General features: G+C 37.4%; 1 protein-coding gene across 6 annotated transcripts in view; it reads left to right on the top strand.

Moving 5' to 3' along the window:
- Positions 1-12,433, top strand: part of LOC115760834 (cAMP-dependent protein kinase type II regulatory subunit) — a 41,427-nt gene extending 28,994 nt beyond the window's left edge. For 5 of the 6 annotated variants that reach the window (XM_030702368.1, XM_030702369.1, XM_030702370.1 and 2 more), the window contains 7 exons: positions 7,416-7,597; positions 7,957-8,057; positions 8,254-8,349; positions 9,563-9,710; positions 9,803-9,878; positions 9,938-10,123; positions 12,142-12,433. In XM_030702368.1, coding sequence (XP_030558228.1) covers positions 7,416-7,597; positions 7,957-8,057; positions 8,254-8,349; positions 9,563-9,710; positions 9,803-9,878; positions 9,938-10,123; positions 12,142-12,272 — 920 coding nt within the window. In that variant the 3' untranslated portion in view covers positions 12,273-12,433. Of the gene's footprint in view, positions 1-7,415; positions 7,598-7,956; positions 8,058-8,253; positions 8,350-9,562; positions 9,711-9,802; positions 9,879-9,937; positions 10,124-11,327; positions 11,586-12,141 lie in introns of those variants that run through there. The other variant, XM_030702373.1, reaches the window with a different exon arrangement.
- Positions 12,434-15,063: the final 2,630 nt, after the last annotated feature.

The raw sequence follows: 15,063 nt of genomic DNA, 5'->3' as shown, positions 1-15,063 counted from the left end.
TAAACGAGTTTGTTGCAAATTGAAAAGTTTTGCTTTTTGCCCAACTTTAAGCTTTTGTGGGGATGTTGGTGGGGCTATTTGTGTGTGTTGGTGTGTGTGCGTGTTGTGTATCTGTATCTCATTATTTGCCATAATGCGACGCACGTGTGCGGACAATTAGCGCCAGCTGGTCACGCCGTCCATCGCATCTTGAGGTCGTACATCTTCGACCAGTGCCAGAGCAAATTAAATAATAATGTTGATAAAGCTGTCGGGAGCAGCAGCAGCAGCCGCCGGGCCAGGTCCTGCTCCGAAGCCTGCTTCCTGCAGACGCTGTTGCTGCGTGTTTATCTTCCGGTTAATCAAACACGCAGCACGGCTCAAGGGACACCCGTGTCAAGTGTGCGAATGTGTCTTGCTTTTACCTCCGCCCGGACATCCGGACGCCCTGCAGTCCTGCTGCCATTACAAATCTATTAATTGCGCACACAACTCAAGAGCTGTACAAACAAACCAAGGCGCGACAGCTCACATCATGAATGTATAGATGTTAAATACATATACTATATATATATATACATATCAATTGATTCAACTTCAACTGTATTCCAAGCGTATTCCAGCCAAGCAGATCAATAATATATTAAAAATATATGTATTAGATCAATAATATATAAATATATATAATATACGAGTTTTTCTACACAAGCCTTTGAAAATAGCTATTAAGAGAACCAAAAAAAAAAGTATTTTAATCGATTTTTTCACCTATTTTTCACTTTTGTGTGTGGAATTACGAATTACTCATTAATTTAAGGTTTTTCAAATGAAACTTTAAATGCGAAATTAAAACAATTTCTAGCCCTTTTATTCACTTAAGGGTGGAATTGCCATGGTCCTGCGTATTTGGGTCTTAAAAGGAAGCTATTGTTTCAACTTTCAAGCTCTTGGGGAGCTGCTGCCTGCCCGTCAGACAGTCAGCTATATCATTGTATATATATATATATATGACCAACTATATACACATATACATATAAATATTAATATGTACATCTATATATATGTGCATGGTGGCATTAGTGTACACAACACGCTTGACATTTAATTGAAGTTCGCATTGGACTCGTCTCACTATCAGCCTCGCCGCATTGACCTTTTTTTTTTTGCCCGGCTGCTGCAAAATTGTTCTTGGCTTTGCTCAGTGAAGCCCTCATGAGTTCAGCTGAGCGTAAGAGCAGCACGCAAATAGCTCAGAGAAAATTCTATATCTGTCTATGTGTGTGTGTGTGTGTGTGTGTGTGCCACGCCCCTTGCAGCGCTTTGATGTCTATTTATGGTCAGGCTAGCTGTTTTTGATTTAAATACGCTTTAAGCGCCGCACGCACGCACACACACACAAATGACTTAACTGCTTATAAAAAATATTAAGTATACGCACAACAATTTTTTGCGGGTGCCAAAATGTGGCTTAATAAGGTGTGCGAGTGCCTGTGCCTGTGTCCGTGTGTGTGTGTGTGCTAAGCATGTTGTACATTTTATTAACGCTCACGTTGCCCACAAAAAAGGCAAAAGCAGCGCAAAAGATAGAGAGAGAGGGAGAGAGAGAGGGAGGGAGGGAGAGAGGGAGAGAGAGACAGGGGTTAAAGCAATGAGCGCCCATTGAAGCATGCGGATGAGCAGCGGCTGCCTCGCAGTTTGTGCCCGACTGCCGCACGCTTCAACAGGCACACACACATAAGTGAGGGATGGGGGAGAGGCGGTGTGTGGCTGGGTATTAAGGCGCTGCCACGCCCACGTGCGCTGACATGGCTTTCGCTTGGCAGTTACATTTTGAACATTATTGACATGCCAACGGCGTTTGCAGCAGCACGGAAATTGTTGGCCATGTTGTGTGTGTAGTGTGTTTCATGTGTGTCTGTGTGTGTGTGTCCTGTTTGTGCGTGTGTGTGTTTGTGCGCCTCCTGTTGCGCTTAATGATAAATATAAAAAAAAAAATAACACACAGGCACCACAACAGAACTGTTCATGTTAATCGAGACAAAGCTTTGCTCTCTCTCTCTCTCTCTCTCTCTCTCTCTCTCTCTCGCTCTCTCTCTCTCTTTTTCTACTTATTAATATGTAGTCGTACAGCTAACCGCACACAACCACAAAACTCACACACACATACACACACACACTCACACATGGCTGACAGGCATTGCCTACTTACAGGCACTATTTCCGCCTTTTCTTTTGACGGTTTGCGCCGACCATTCGTGCCTGGCTCAAAGGCTGCTGCGGTTACAGCATCCGCTTTAGTCGTTAACCAAACGTCACAGGAGACAACACAGCTAGTGCGACAGTCAGTCAGTCAGTCTGTCAGTCTGTCAGTCATTCTGTCAGTCAGTCAGTCATCTTCTGTGTCAGCGTCAAGCTATTAGCATTCACATTGCAAATCTTGTTCGCGTCATCGTCGCGTCTCTCATTCCGCTTAACCAAATTAATGCAGTCGACTGTTATTTGCAATTTTTTTTTAATTAAATTTTCTCGCGTGTGTTTGCCGTGCGTATGTGTGTGTGTGTGTGTGGTTTTACAGCCATATTTAAGCCAAATTGATTTTATTTTAATTTACTGGCACATAACTAAGGCAAATATTAAGCGTAACTACATAAAGTGCTTATTGTTAAGTTGTTCATTAAATAAAATAATAAAAATCAAATTCCCAAGTAAATTGGTTTGCCAAACGTGTTGACATTCCATTATAATTTGCACTCAATTAAATAGCTTTATTGGCATAACTAATAATATATTAGCTTGGCCATAAGTATAATGTTTAAAATTGTCCGTAAAATAAAACAAATCAAATTAATGCTAATTGTGTGTAAATAGAGTCTGTGAACTGGTTGCCAACTGAACCGGTTCGAGTCAGGAGTTCCTATGCCGTGAACCTATCAACTAGAGTGTGGATTTCTAGTTCAATTTGCTGAACAAGTTAACTCTTTCATTTTATGACCGTGAGTTAAATTGGTCACTTAGTTCACTTGTTCAGCTATTCAGTCGGTCATGAACTATTAGCTAGTTCAGTTATGCAGTCAAATCAAAAGTGAAATTAAAATCCCGATATCTTTTGTGTTTATTAAGAACTGAAGATCTCAAAAGAATGTATCGTTCAGGAACGGCTGCTGAGTTGCATACAACGTTCACGAGCGACTGAACGAGTATCAAGAATGTATCGTTCATGACCGACTGAACGAGTACAGAATACATCGTTCATGACCGACTGAATAGCTGAACGAGTGAACTAAATGACCGATTTAGTTCACTAATCACTGAATAAGTTCAGTAGTTCATTTTAATGACTCGTTCAATCGAACTTGGTCTGAACTAAACGACACAACTCTACTTCCAACGAATCACCAGCGCCTGAACTGAACCATTTGTCAGCCAGGGCTGCCAGCGCGATGAACCAAAGCAGTTCTCGTTATTCCAATTCGCTTTGTTTGTGATAAACCGAAACCTGAACTGTCGCAACTGCAGAATGAGAATTGCCGAACCTTAACAGAACAAAGCTGTAATTATGTGTCTCAAATCTGTGGCTTAATGTAGTTAAGACATTAATAACTCGTTTTGAGCGCAATTGCAATGTGCATTGAATTATTAACCGCAAATCAAATCAAGTCAAATCAAATATGTGCCCAGCTAAGCCAGAAGCTGTCATATGCCTGCCAAAACTCCAGCATACTCTGCCATAAGCAGCTGTGGGCGGCATATCCTGTTCGTTGTCCACATCCTGTCACAAGGCTAGCTGAAATAAATACTTGGCTGTCAGTCATGCAATCGAGCTTTCCACTTCCAATATTCAAGAGCTTCAGCTGAAGGATTCAAGACTTTTCAGCTGTACATGGATATATATATTTGCGAGTGTGTGTGTGTGTGTGCTTGATTGCGTGCGTGTGTGTGCTAGTGCATCATTAAACTGGCTTAGTGCCACACTTGACACGACTTTAAGCGAATGGCAAAGCAAACAGAATTTTATTTCATTTTTTGTGTTTTTTTGCTTAGTAATTGATAAATTTTGTAAAGTGTGAAGTGCGCGTTGTGATTTCTCAGCTAGAAACAATCGCAGTATCGCAATCGGGCCTTAAGTTTTGGCCAAGTGCATAAATATTTATTACGCATACGCAGCGTGTGACAGTGCGAAAAACATTTCGCTTTTATGTATTTATTGTGCGCACACATTCGAGTTTTCACCTTGAGTTTTCAGCTTCAGTTTTAGTTATCTGAAAACTTGTTCGCGCTCAACTGGTTTCAATTTTTTCCCCCTCCCCGCCCCGACAACAATTTTTGCGAGGCTGCAAAATTGTAACTGAAACTATACGCACTGAAAAGCCATATACAAAAAACTAAAGTTATTGATATATTGAGTGCACTGCATAATGTCTACGCAAGTGTCCAGCAATCTATTGGCCGGTAAGCAATGCAAAAAAAAAAGTTGTTTTAACTCAAAAAAAAAAAAACACAAATAACAACTTGCCAAATACGAGTGCAAAAAACACACATTTTGGTCAGACACGTCGCCAATAACAATTATAGACATCGCATATGCGATATATACATGTGAATGTGTAGGTTTATGGATCGTCAGAAATGAAAACATAAAAACTAACAGCTGCCAAAATAGAATACAATCTCTGATATATATTAGGCTGATATTCTTGCTAACTAAAAGGCGGCAGTTTTGAAAGCGAAATTAAACATTCGAATAGTTCTAAAGTTTGCATCGAAAGAGACGGACGAACATGTTTAAAAAAACAACTCGGCCGTTGATGCTGCTCAAGAATATATAGTATATATGCTTAATGGGGTTGAATGTCTCCTACTATGCCTTACACATTTGGTGACAAAAATACAAGGATATGCAAATAGAGATTAGAATAAAACTAAATAATATATTGACATACTCCCTATATCTGTTTATCATCCTTTAAACAAAACATATAGAATAAGGTTTTAAATCGAAATGGTTCAAAAGTCCAAAGTTACAATTTATGTTTTGGTGCTATGCAGCAAAAGTTTAACCAAGCCAAATGTATTTGATATGATTTGGTACACAATGAAATATTTGTCAGAGTCCGAAATTTTCTAGATTTTCATTTTTGATATGGATGACATCCTATAGAGCTCAATCCTATATTAGCAAACCCGTATGGCTTGCAATATTTTTACTAGAATTCAATTAAAAATTGTAAATTGTCTATTGAAAATATATGAAAAGCCATCACAAACCGCGACGAACGACAAACTGTGTGAACCGAATCATGAATCGAACCAACGATAACTCCTTTTTCTCTACTTTCAAGTTTTAGCAGTTGCATCATTTCAATAATAAGCTACGCAAAGGGTATATGATAAGCATAATAAAAAGTAATATATATATACAACATATTTGCACTCTTGAAAGCGAGCTCAATATGTGTGTGCGCTGGGGAAAAATGAATAATTGCCGCAATTGGTTTTAGTTGGGTTTTTCTCTTAAGCCATCTGTTTGTCTGAATGTCTTCTCGTCTCAGCTCTTCACGATGATGAATTGCAAACATTTTACCGTTTACTGTTGCCGGATGCAGTCAAGCGAGTTGCATGTTGTTGTTGTTGTTGTTGTTGATGCATCATCAAGGCTTAAGAAGTGCCAGAGTAGCCTATATACGACTTGGGCGAGACGCAGCTATAAAACTGCCAACGAGGCGCAATTATAATGTATGCAGATGCAGATACAGATACAAAATGTATCTACATTTGTGGGCTGCTGTGTGTGTGTGTATCTTTTGTGCACACATCCATCCATCTCTCGCCAGTTGTGTGGGCAGCTGGACAGACCTCGTTGCCACTCCTCCATTTCCATTTACAGCAAGTGCATTTCGTGTCGCTCAACTATTCGATTTGCTGAGACAGTTTCTAGCAACTTGACGCAGCTGGTTAGCAAAAATAACAACAACAACTAAAATTGCTGACGCAAAGCTTGATGTGTTGTGTGGCAACACATTCGTTCCCCGGCTAATACTTTGATGGCCTCAAGATGACAATCATGTGAGGAGCAGCAGCAGCAGCAGCAGCGCATCCGGCATCAACAGCGGGTTGCTGTCTATCAATTCCATTTCACTCTCACTCTCCCCCTCTCCCCTTGCCCCTTGCCCCTTCATCGTTCTGCTTTCTGCTCCACTCAGCTATTTAATATAATTAAGCCAAAAAGTGAAGCGCTCCTCCCACCATCTGCCAGCCAACTAAACATCCTGTGTGTACTTTAGTTAATGAGCACAAACATGAAAGTCAAACTGGGGCGCAGGACATTGTCCTCAATAGAGACATTCACTTAGTCGCAATGTCCGGCCAGACCATTTTCATTAATTAGCCACATTCTACAAAACGTTTTCGCCCTAAAAATGTGTTCATCGATTAGAAATTTGGGAACTTTGCGCAATGCTTGTTCAGAAAGTTGTTAAAGTAAATGCATTTCATTATCTGAGACTAATTTATAGTTATGATTTTAAAGATATTTATATACTTTGTGACTAAAAAAAGCTATATGTAATAAAACAACTGATAAATGATATTGGCATTTAGATTACAATGACAAGTTACCCCAATTAGAGAAAATTCAAAGCTTTTCAGTGCTAGAACCGAACTTCAACCTAATCGATAGTATCAATTTTTTATTTATCTTTCATAAATCTCGATAGGTTTCGATATTTGGTCACTCTGAAATCATTTTTAACTCAGATTGCAATACTCCAATCTGATATCTCTAAGCAGACTAGTATATTCTTTAGATATAGATATCCTTAGATATATAATTAGCAATTCGTTCACGAACTATAAATTAATATATTTAATGTTATCGGCGCTTGAGCGACTGATGATAAATTGAGAACGTTTTTTCAAAGCTCTTAAGCAGGGATTACAATGCAATGGCAATATAAATCTTCTAACTTTTGCTTTGCAAGTTAATCTGATAAATACCCATTTAAAAATTTATGAACATTCAAAGCTTTTTATAGATGGAAAACAAACCCAATAGACTTATGTACAGTATCGATAACGCATTTATCAGTTCCGAATTTCGATAGTCTTCAAGCTTGATAGTTCTTCTGTTATTTATAACCAAGATTTAAATACTAGAATGAAAAATCGTATAGACAGCTTGCGATAGCTGGCAATTTGTTCACAAAATATGAACGACATTATTTTAAAATATATTTAATTTTGAGAACTCTTTTTAATAGATAACACAAATGTTTAAAAGATATAGAAGTCTTCTAACTTTTCACCTGATACTTTGTCTCACAAACTAATTAAACTTAAGCTTCACTAGTTAAACTAAGCTCATAGTATATGTTTTAAGGGCATACTCCAAGTTATTTAATTATGCAAGTTAGTTAAACCGTTTTTATTTCTAATTGCAGCGGAACCGCCAACAGTACAAAGCACACGTCGCAAATCAGTGTTCGCCGAGGCTTACGATCCGGAGGCTGACGATGATGATGAGGGCGCCACTGCCATATTCCCCAAGACAGATGAACAGCGGGCGCGTCTCATCGAGTCGGTGAAGAATGTGCTGCTCTTCCGTTCGCTCGAGAAGGAACAGGTGCGCCCATACCCCTTACCCCCTTACCCCCTTACCCGCTTTGCCCCTTACCACACCTTCCGCTTACCACCCTCACTCCTCCCGTGCGCACTAAGCGCATAAATCTTTCGCATATTTTCGGGGCAAAATTCCACACGAAACACGACCAAAACACAAAAGCCAAAGAGTTTGCTTCAATGCAGACGGCCGCAAAACCGAATCACGTTGCTTGCGGTTTGTCTGCCTGGCTGTGTGTGTGTGTGTGCAGGTGTTGTCTATGTGTGTTTCTGCCTCGCCCCCCCCCCCCCCCCCCCTTTCTTTCCCTCTATCAAAGCAGCTCTAAAATGCCTTTTGGCTATTTTCTGTTTCGTTGCACGCAGATGAATCAAGTGCTGGACGCAATGTTCGAGCGGAAGGTGCTGCCGGGCGATTACATCATACGCCAGGGCGATGATGGCGATAATTTTTATGTTATTGAATCGTAAGTGCCAGCAAATTGCGTATACGCCGTGCTTGACCGCGCCCCAACAAGTAGGCAGCATTATTTGAAGACACGCAGACCGCACGGCGTATACGCAATTAATTTGCATTCGCAATATTCGCGCTATTCGCATGCTCAATTCTCTTTCTCTCTCTCTCTCTCCCTCGCTCCTCCTCTCTCGCTGTCTCTTTCACAGTGGCATCTATAAAGTCTATATAAATGATAAACACATTAGCACCTACAACCACACCGGACTATTTGGCGAATTAGCGCTGCTCTACAATATGCCCAGGTAAGCAAATAGCATTCGATATTGTATCTTGTATCTGCTGGATAAACATTTATATCTGTAGCGTGTTTGCTCGCTTTATGTGCAGCGTACTATTTACACCCACTGTCTACGCATGAAAGGTGCTAATTACACCATTTTTTTTATTTCAATTTGACACTTGGCACTTTTTATGTGTGTCCACAAATTTGTTGCAGGGCCTTTGTGTGTGAGATGGTGTGAAAAAAAAGGGAAAATTTTCAATTTTTAACTGCGTTTACACAAAGCAGCTTAACAGCGGAATGTAAAAAATTGTTAACTAGTTTCAAAGAGAATTAAAACGTAGGCATAGATCTAAAAAACCATAGCCCTAATAGACCATAGGCCATAGACCATAGACATTAGACATTAGACATTAGACATTAGATATTAGACATTAGACATTAGACATTAGACATTAGACATTAGACATTAGACATTAGACATTAGACATTAGACATTAGACATTAGACATTAGACATTAGACATTAGACATTAGACATTAGACATTAGACATTAGACATTAGACATTAGACATTAGACATTAGACATTAGACATTAGACATTAGACATTAGACATTAGACATTAGACATTAGACATTAGACATTAGACATTAGACATTAGACATTAGACATTAGACATTAGACATTAGACATTAGACATTAGACATTAGACATTAGACATTAGACATTAGACATTAGACATTAGACATTAGACATTAGACATTAGACATTAGACATTAGACATTAGACATTAGACATTAGACATTAGACATTAGACATTAGACATTAGACATTAGACATTAGACATTAGACATTAGACATTAGACATTAGACATTAGACATTAGACATTAGACATTAGACATTAGACATTAGACATTAGACATTAGACATTAGACATTAGACATTAGACATTAGACATTAGACATTAGACATTAGACATTAGCAATTAGTCATTAGCCATTCCTCATAAGTCATCAGTCATTAGTCATTATACAGTAGACATTAGACCATAGTCGCTCGGCATTAGACATTAGACACTAGACAAAGAACATTAGAAATTAGACATTAGACCATCGACCAAACTGTAGCAGAATATACCTCAAGCTCTGGGTGAGCCTTTTTCTTGTACGAAAATGGTTAAATCTAGTAAAAACCTTTTATTTCTAAACTAATTTTGGGTAATTAACTTTTCAGAGCGGCCACCGTACAGGCGGAAACCAGCGGCCTACTATGGGCCATGGATCGTCAGACATTCCGACGCATTTTGCTCAAGTCGGCGTTCAAGAAGCGAAAAATGTACGAGGAGCTGCTAAACAGTGTGCCCATGCTAAAGGCGTTGCAGGTGAGACCAGAGCAGCGAAACTCTCAAGTCCCGAATTCCAAATCCCAAATCATAATATAACAAATATAAACATATGCACTTACCCGATACAGAACTACGAGCGCATGAATCTGGCCGATGCTTTGGTCTCCAAGACCTACGAGGATGGTGAGCAGATTATCAAGCAGGGTATGCGACAGTCTGATGGACTCCGAAGCTGGTTTAGTTACGCTTTGTTCGTGTTGCAGGTGATGCCGCCGATGGCATGTACTTCATTGAGGAGGGCACCGTGTCGGTGCGCATGGATCAGGACGATACGGAAATCGAGATATCCAAACTGGGCAAGGGTCAATACTTTGGCGAACTGGCCCTGGTCACACATCGGCCACGCGCTGCTTCCGTTTACGCCACGGGCGGCGTTGTTAAGCTCGCATGTAAGTCCATCTCAGCTACACGGGATGCCTCTTTTAGTGCCTCGCTTATGGGCGTCGCCCAGAATCCTAGCCAGCTGTTTTAATGCTTTTTCTTACATTTTGTTTTTGTTTTCTTTTGTTTATGTTCTGTTTATTCCGTACTTTTTGTTTATGCACTTATCCCGGCGCTCATTTTTGCACTTGTATTGTGTTGTTGTGTTTTATGTTGTGTTGTGTTGTGTTGTGTACCGCGTGTAATGTGTGTAATTTGTGTGTAGTTTTGGATGTTGTTTGCTTTGAGCGACTGCTGGGCCGCTGCAGCCATATCATGCAGCGCGGCATATGCGACTATCGCTATCTGGAACTCGATCTGCGCGCCTACTTTGATAGCCTACAGGCCGTCTAGTTGGGCTAAACGGCCGCCCATTTACTTGCGAGGGGAGCGGGGTGATGTATACGCCATCCAATAACTATGTGTGCACACTTGTTTAACACTCTCACTTTTTTATATCACTTTATATATAAATATCACTAAATGACATCAAAACATTACTTCAATTTTTGAGAATCGCATAGAAAGGCGCTATATATAAAGAAGAAGAAGGATTTAAAGAAAGAATGTTAGACAATGAAGAGAATTGAGAGAAAAAGAGAACGATTGACAGTGGAAAAATACATTAAGGGAGATCTCATTAGAAAAGGAGAGCAGGATCGGAAATCAAAGAGAAATGTACCGACAGACCGGGAGAGAGAGAGAGAAAGATGAATGAAGAGGGGGATAAAGAGGAAGAGGACCAAAGAGAGAATTCTACTGAGAAAAAAAAGGGATTTAATAATAACTAAAAGAAAGAGAGGGAGAGAGAGAGGGAAATAGAGAGATAGGGGGAAAGATGAACTAAAAGGGAGAGAAAGAGAAACTAGGAGAGAATCCTACTTAGATAAAGAGAGAGTTAGGAAGAAAAAACCAAGAGAAAGAAATATATTTAGTCTTACCAGCTTTGTAAGTCTTGTATGCGCTGCTTTAATTCATGAAAATCGCATAGAAAGGCCTTCAGCATTTATGCACAAACTATTAAAACCGTTTCACAGCCGAATTGAATTGTTTCACTCCAAGTGTGCACACACACAAACACACGTGTTGTATTCATTTTACACACCCCCGAATATCCCCTCGTTGTAGTGTTTTGTAGTTAGTTGTAGTTTTAATTAAAGAATTCCGTCCTAGTCCTAGACACAGATGCCTTCGAGCGCATCCTGGGCTTCCTCACCGACGTGCTCAAGCGCAACATACTGATGTACGAGCAAATGTTTACCGAAATGGCGCGTCGCAATACCAACCTGTGAAAACAGTCAAGCTCAATTAATATATATATAATACCTATTTTGTTCTTTTATTATTTAACGAATTGTTGTTCATTTAAAGCCTTCAAATTTGTTGTGTAGCGAAAGTAATGAAAAGAGGCGCAAGAGCTGTCATTAAAAATTTTACGGTTGCCGAATAAATTTCAATTTATATGCAGTTTTTTTTTTTAGTTATTTTTTGCATTCACAAATTGACACACACACACACACACACGCACACAGACAGAAAGGCATACAAAATAACACGTATACGCAACGTTTGCCTAGCCCACAGCCAAATGTCTGCTGCCGACACAGACATTGACCCAAAAAAAAACTAGATATATATAAATGAAAATCGAATAACTCGAAAGAGCATTTCAATTGTGATTGGTAAGCGCAGCTCCATATAATATTTATGAGTCGAGGCGCCTGTGGTTGGGTTCAAGAGCTTACAGTGTGAATTCCTGTGTTGGCACTCTTTCATCTCTGGGCATGCATAATTTTCTGTCATGTTTACTAATAATAATTATTATTAAATGTTGTTTGTTACAAGTTTAAGGCATGTTTTATTTATGTGTGTGTGTGTGTGTGTGTGCCGGTCTCTATATATACAATTTATACATACAATACATATATATTATAAGAGATTATTGAAGCAATTTCTATAATTTAATTGTTCGCTTTTCTTCGCACAGTTCTCGATGTGAGAGCATTCGAGCGTCTGCTTGGACCCTGCATGGATATCATGAAGCGCAATATTGATGACTATGAGTCGCAGCTGCTTAAGATATTTGGCAGCAAAAATAATATCACCGATACACGATAAAAAGTCTGAACAATAAACCACAACAACAACAGCAACAACAACAACAAACACAACAACAACAACAACCAGGCTAATGGGTTTTGAAAGGACTCTGCAACAACTACAACAAAATACAACAACAACAAGCGCAAACCAAACACACACGCACACACAGACACAGAGACACATATACCCTATACATATATAAATAAAAGTAAAAACTTGTTTTAATTATGTTTTAAGCTGAGGCTGGTTAATGAAATTCACAAACAATGATAAAGATAATACGCTAATGCTAATGATAATGATAATCATAATGAGTTGAGCACACAAAAACACAAATATATTCTATGTATGTATTAGCAATTGTAATTTAAACTATTTAATTGGAAAACAACAACAAAAACAAGAAAAAGCCAAGTTAATTGAAAGTTCTTTGTGTGTCCTTAGCTCAGAAATGAAATGTGTTAGGTGCATAGTTATTAGTCTTGTTTTTTTCTTATTTTTAAACTATTATTATTATTATTATTATTATAATACTAATTTGTTATCGCTTGATTTACGCATTATTTAGCACAATATATAGCAGCAAAGAAGAAGAAGAATACCATTAAAAAAAAACTCGCTTTTGACTTTGCGAGTCGCATATATATAAATATAAATATTTATATATATATATAGACATATATATATCAAATAAGCGCAAATGGAAACACATCAAGCAAAAGAGTTTATATCTACAAAATACAAATCTAAATACTTATATATATATAAAGTAAAAACCCACACATATGCATAAAACAAATCTAATTTATTTATAAAATAAAGTAAAACAACAAAAAAACCAATCATTGTACTAGTCTATATATATATATATGTAAAAAATTGCTTTAAAAACAAAAAAGAAAAGCAAGCGTAAATACTTTTGAAATTGTTTTAAAATATATATTCACATATATTTGAGACACGCAAAAACCGAATGTTATGCTCCCCAAAACCCCGCCTCTCCAGGGACAAGAAGAAAGTTAGAAGGCAAAAAAAAAAAAAAACAAGAAGCTTTGCAGAGTATTTAGCTCTTCCACAAAATAAAACCAAAATAAAAAAAAAACGATCTCAATATAAGCAAAATTTCAATTACAACAAATCCGTTTTCAAATTCAATTGGCTCTACAAAAGGCTAAAGGCACAATCACTATATACGTTGCATGGGATCAAATTTAGAGAAAAAAAAAAAAAACACATACGATATCTATAAAAAAACATGGTTTTGTTTGGGCTAGACACGAGTGTACTACTTATATAGGGTATTGTAGTTAGAGAAAAAGCAAAGCAATATCAAAAGGCCTAGTTGTGTACTTAGTAGAGTTCTTCTTAAATGTTTTGTTGTACTTTCTCTTTTTATTTTTTTGGCACCGTTTCAAGCCGAGCCCCATCCTAGGCCCACTTGAGAAGGTTGCCCACATGCCACTCTACTCTAACCACACACACACACACACACATACATATGCATATATCTATATGGAGACATGCAAATGTATATATATACATATATATAAACTGAATGAGCTTAATATTTGGTAAACCCAAACTTCAGTACTTTATAAACGTTACTTTATTGTTTGTAAAATGCGTGACTAAAACAAATCTTAGACCGTTAATCAATAACAAATTACTTAAATGTACTTTGTAGTTATGTAAAAGCATATATATATATATAGTATATATATATATATATATATAAACAATTTAACTGGCATACCAACAGTCGACAGGTGTTCACAAAACTATAAAAAAAAAACAAAACATAAAAGGAATATTTAACATAAAGAAAAGCAAATATCATAAATTTAAAAACTTGTTACATGTGACAAAAATTAAAAAAATCTAATAAAATAAAAGCAAAAAAAATATGTTTAATCCCACATAATTGGTGTCTAGTCTATGTTCAAGACTTTAAAAGCAACAAATTCTTGAAAAAAAAATAAATAAAAGAACAACATTTATAGCAACAAGAAGCGTAATTATATCAACAATTAATAAATAAACAAATAAAAGGAAATATCATAAATTCATGAGAGTATGAAGCGAACCTAATTATATAAGAAAGCTGAAAGTGCTGGCCATTTTCTTCCAAATATACAACACGCACACACGCACACACACGTACAACCCAAAGCCATACACACACACACGCTCACACACGACGACAACAAGCAAAGCTCAAAGAAATAAATCAATAACAAATGAATTTGTCAACAAAAAAAAAAGCTAGAAAAACGCGCTAAAATAAAATTGAAAACCTATTTGTATTTTAACTGTTGTGTTGTAATTAAAGCATAAAGCGTTTACTAATTATGTATGTGTAACAAAATGAAAACAAAAACAAAAAAAAAATTAAATATGTATGTATTTAATGAGCATATTTCAAGTGTAGACACTGCAAAAACAACAAGAAAAAAAAGCAACTAAAAAAATGCATAAGAAAATTTCATTGGAACTTTGCAATAGGCGTTTATAAATTAAGGAAAATTTAATCAATTGAGGCGCCACAAAGCTGCTGCTGATAAAAAAAAAATAAAAAAAAAAATAAGAAGAGACAAACATAAAGGCAAATTTGCAATTACTTTGCATTTCATTTGAACGATTTGATTTGAATTTTTGTGTCATTCAAGCGCAGCAATTGGCATGGATATATCGTATATAGCATACTAAGTTATAGGATTGTAAAACTATTCTTCAGATATCGAGTTATGTGTCACAAAATCAACAGTGCAGAGGCAAACATGACGAAATGAATACAAGTTTAATAAAA

This window comes from Drosophila novamexicana, unplaced genomic scaffold (assembly GCF_003285875.2).
Source record: "Drosophila novamexicana strain 15010-1031.04,08,12 unplaced genomic scaffold, DnovRS2.1 tig00000462-arrow-pilon, whole genome shotgun sequence".
Taxonomy (NCBI): Eukaryota; Metazoa; Arthropoda; class Insecta; order Diptera; family Drosophilidae; genus Drosophila; species Drosophila novamexicana.
The sequence above is the reverse complement of the archived record's forward strand: the minus strand, read 5'-3'. Positions and strand labels throughout refer to the sequence as shown.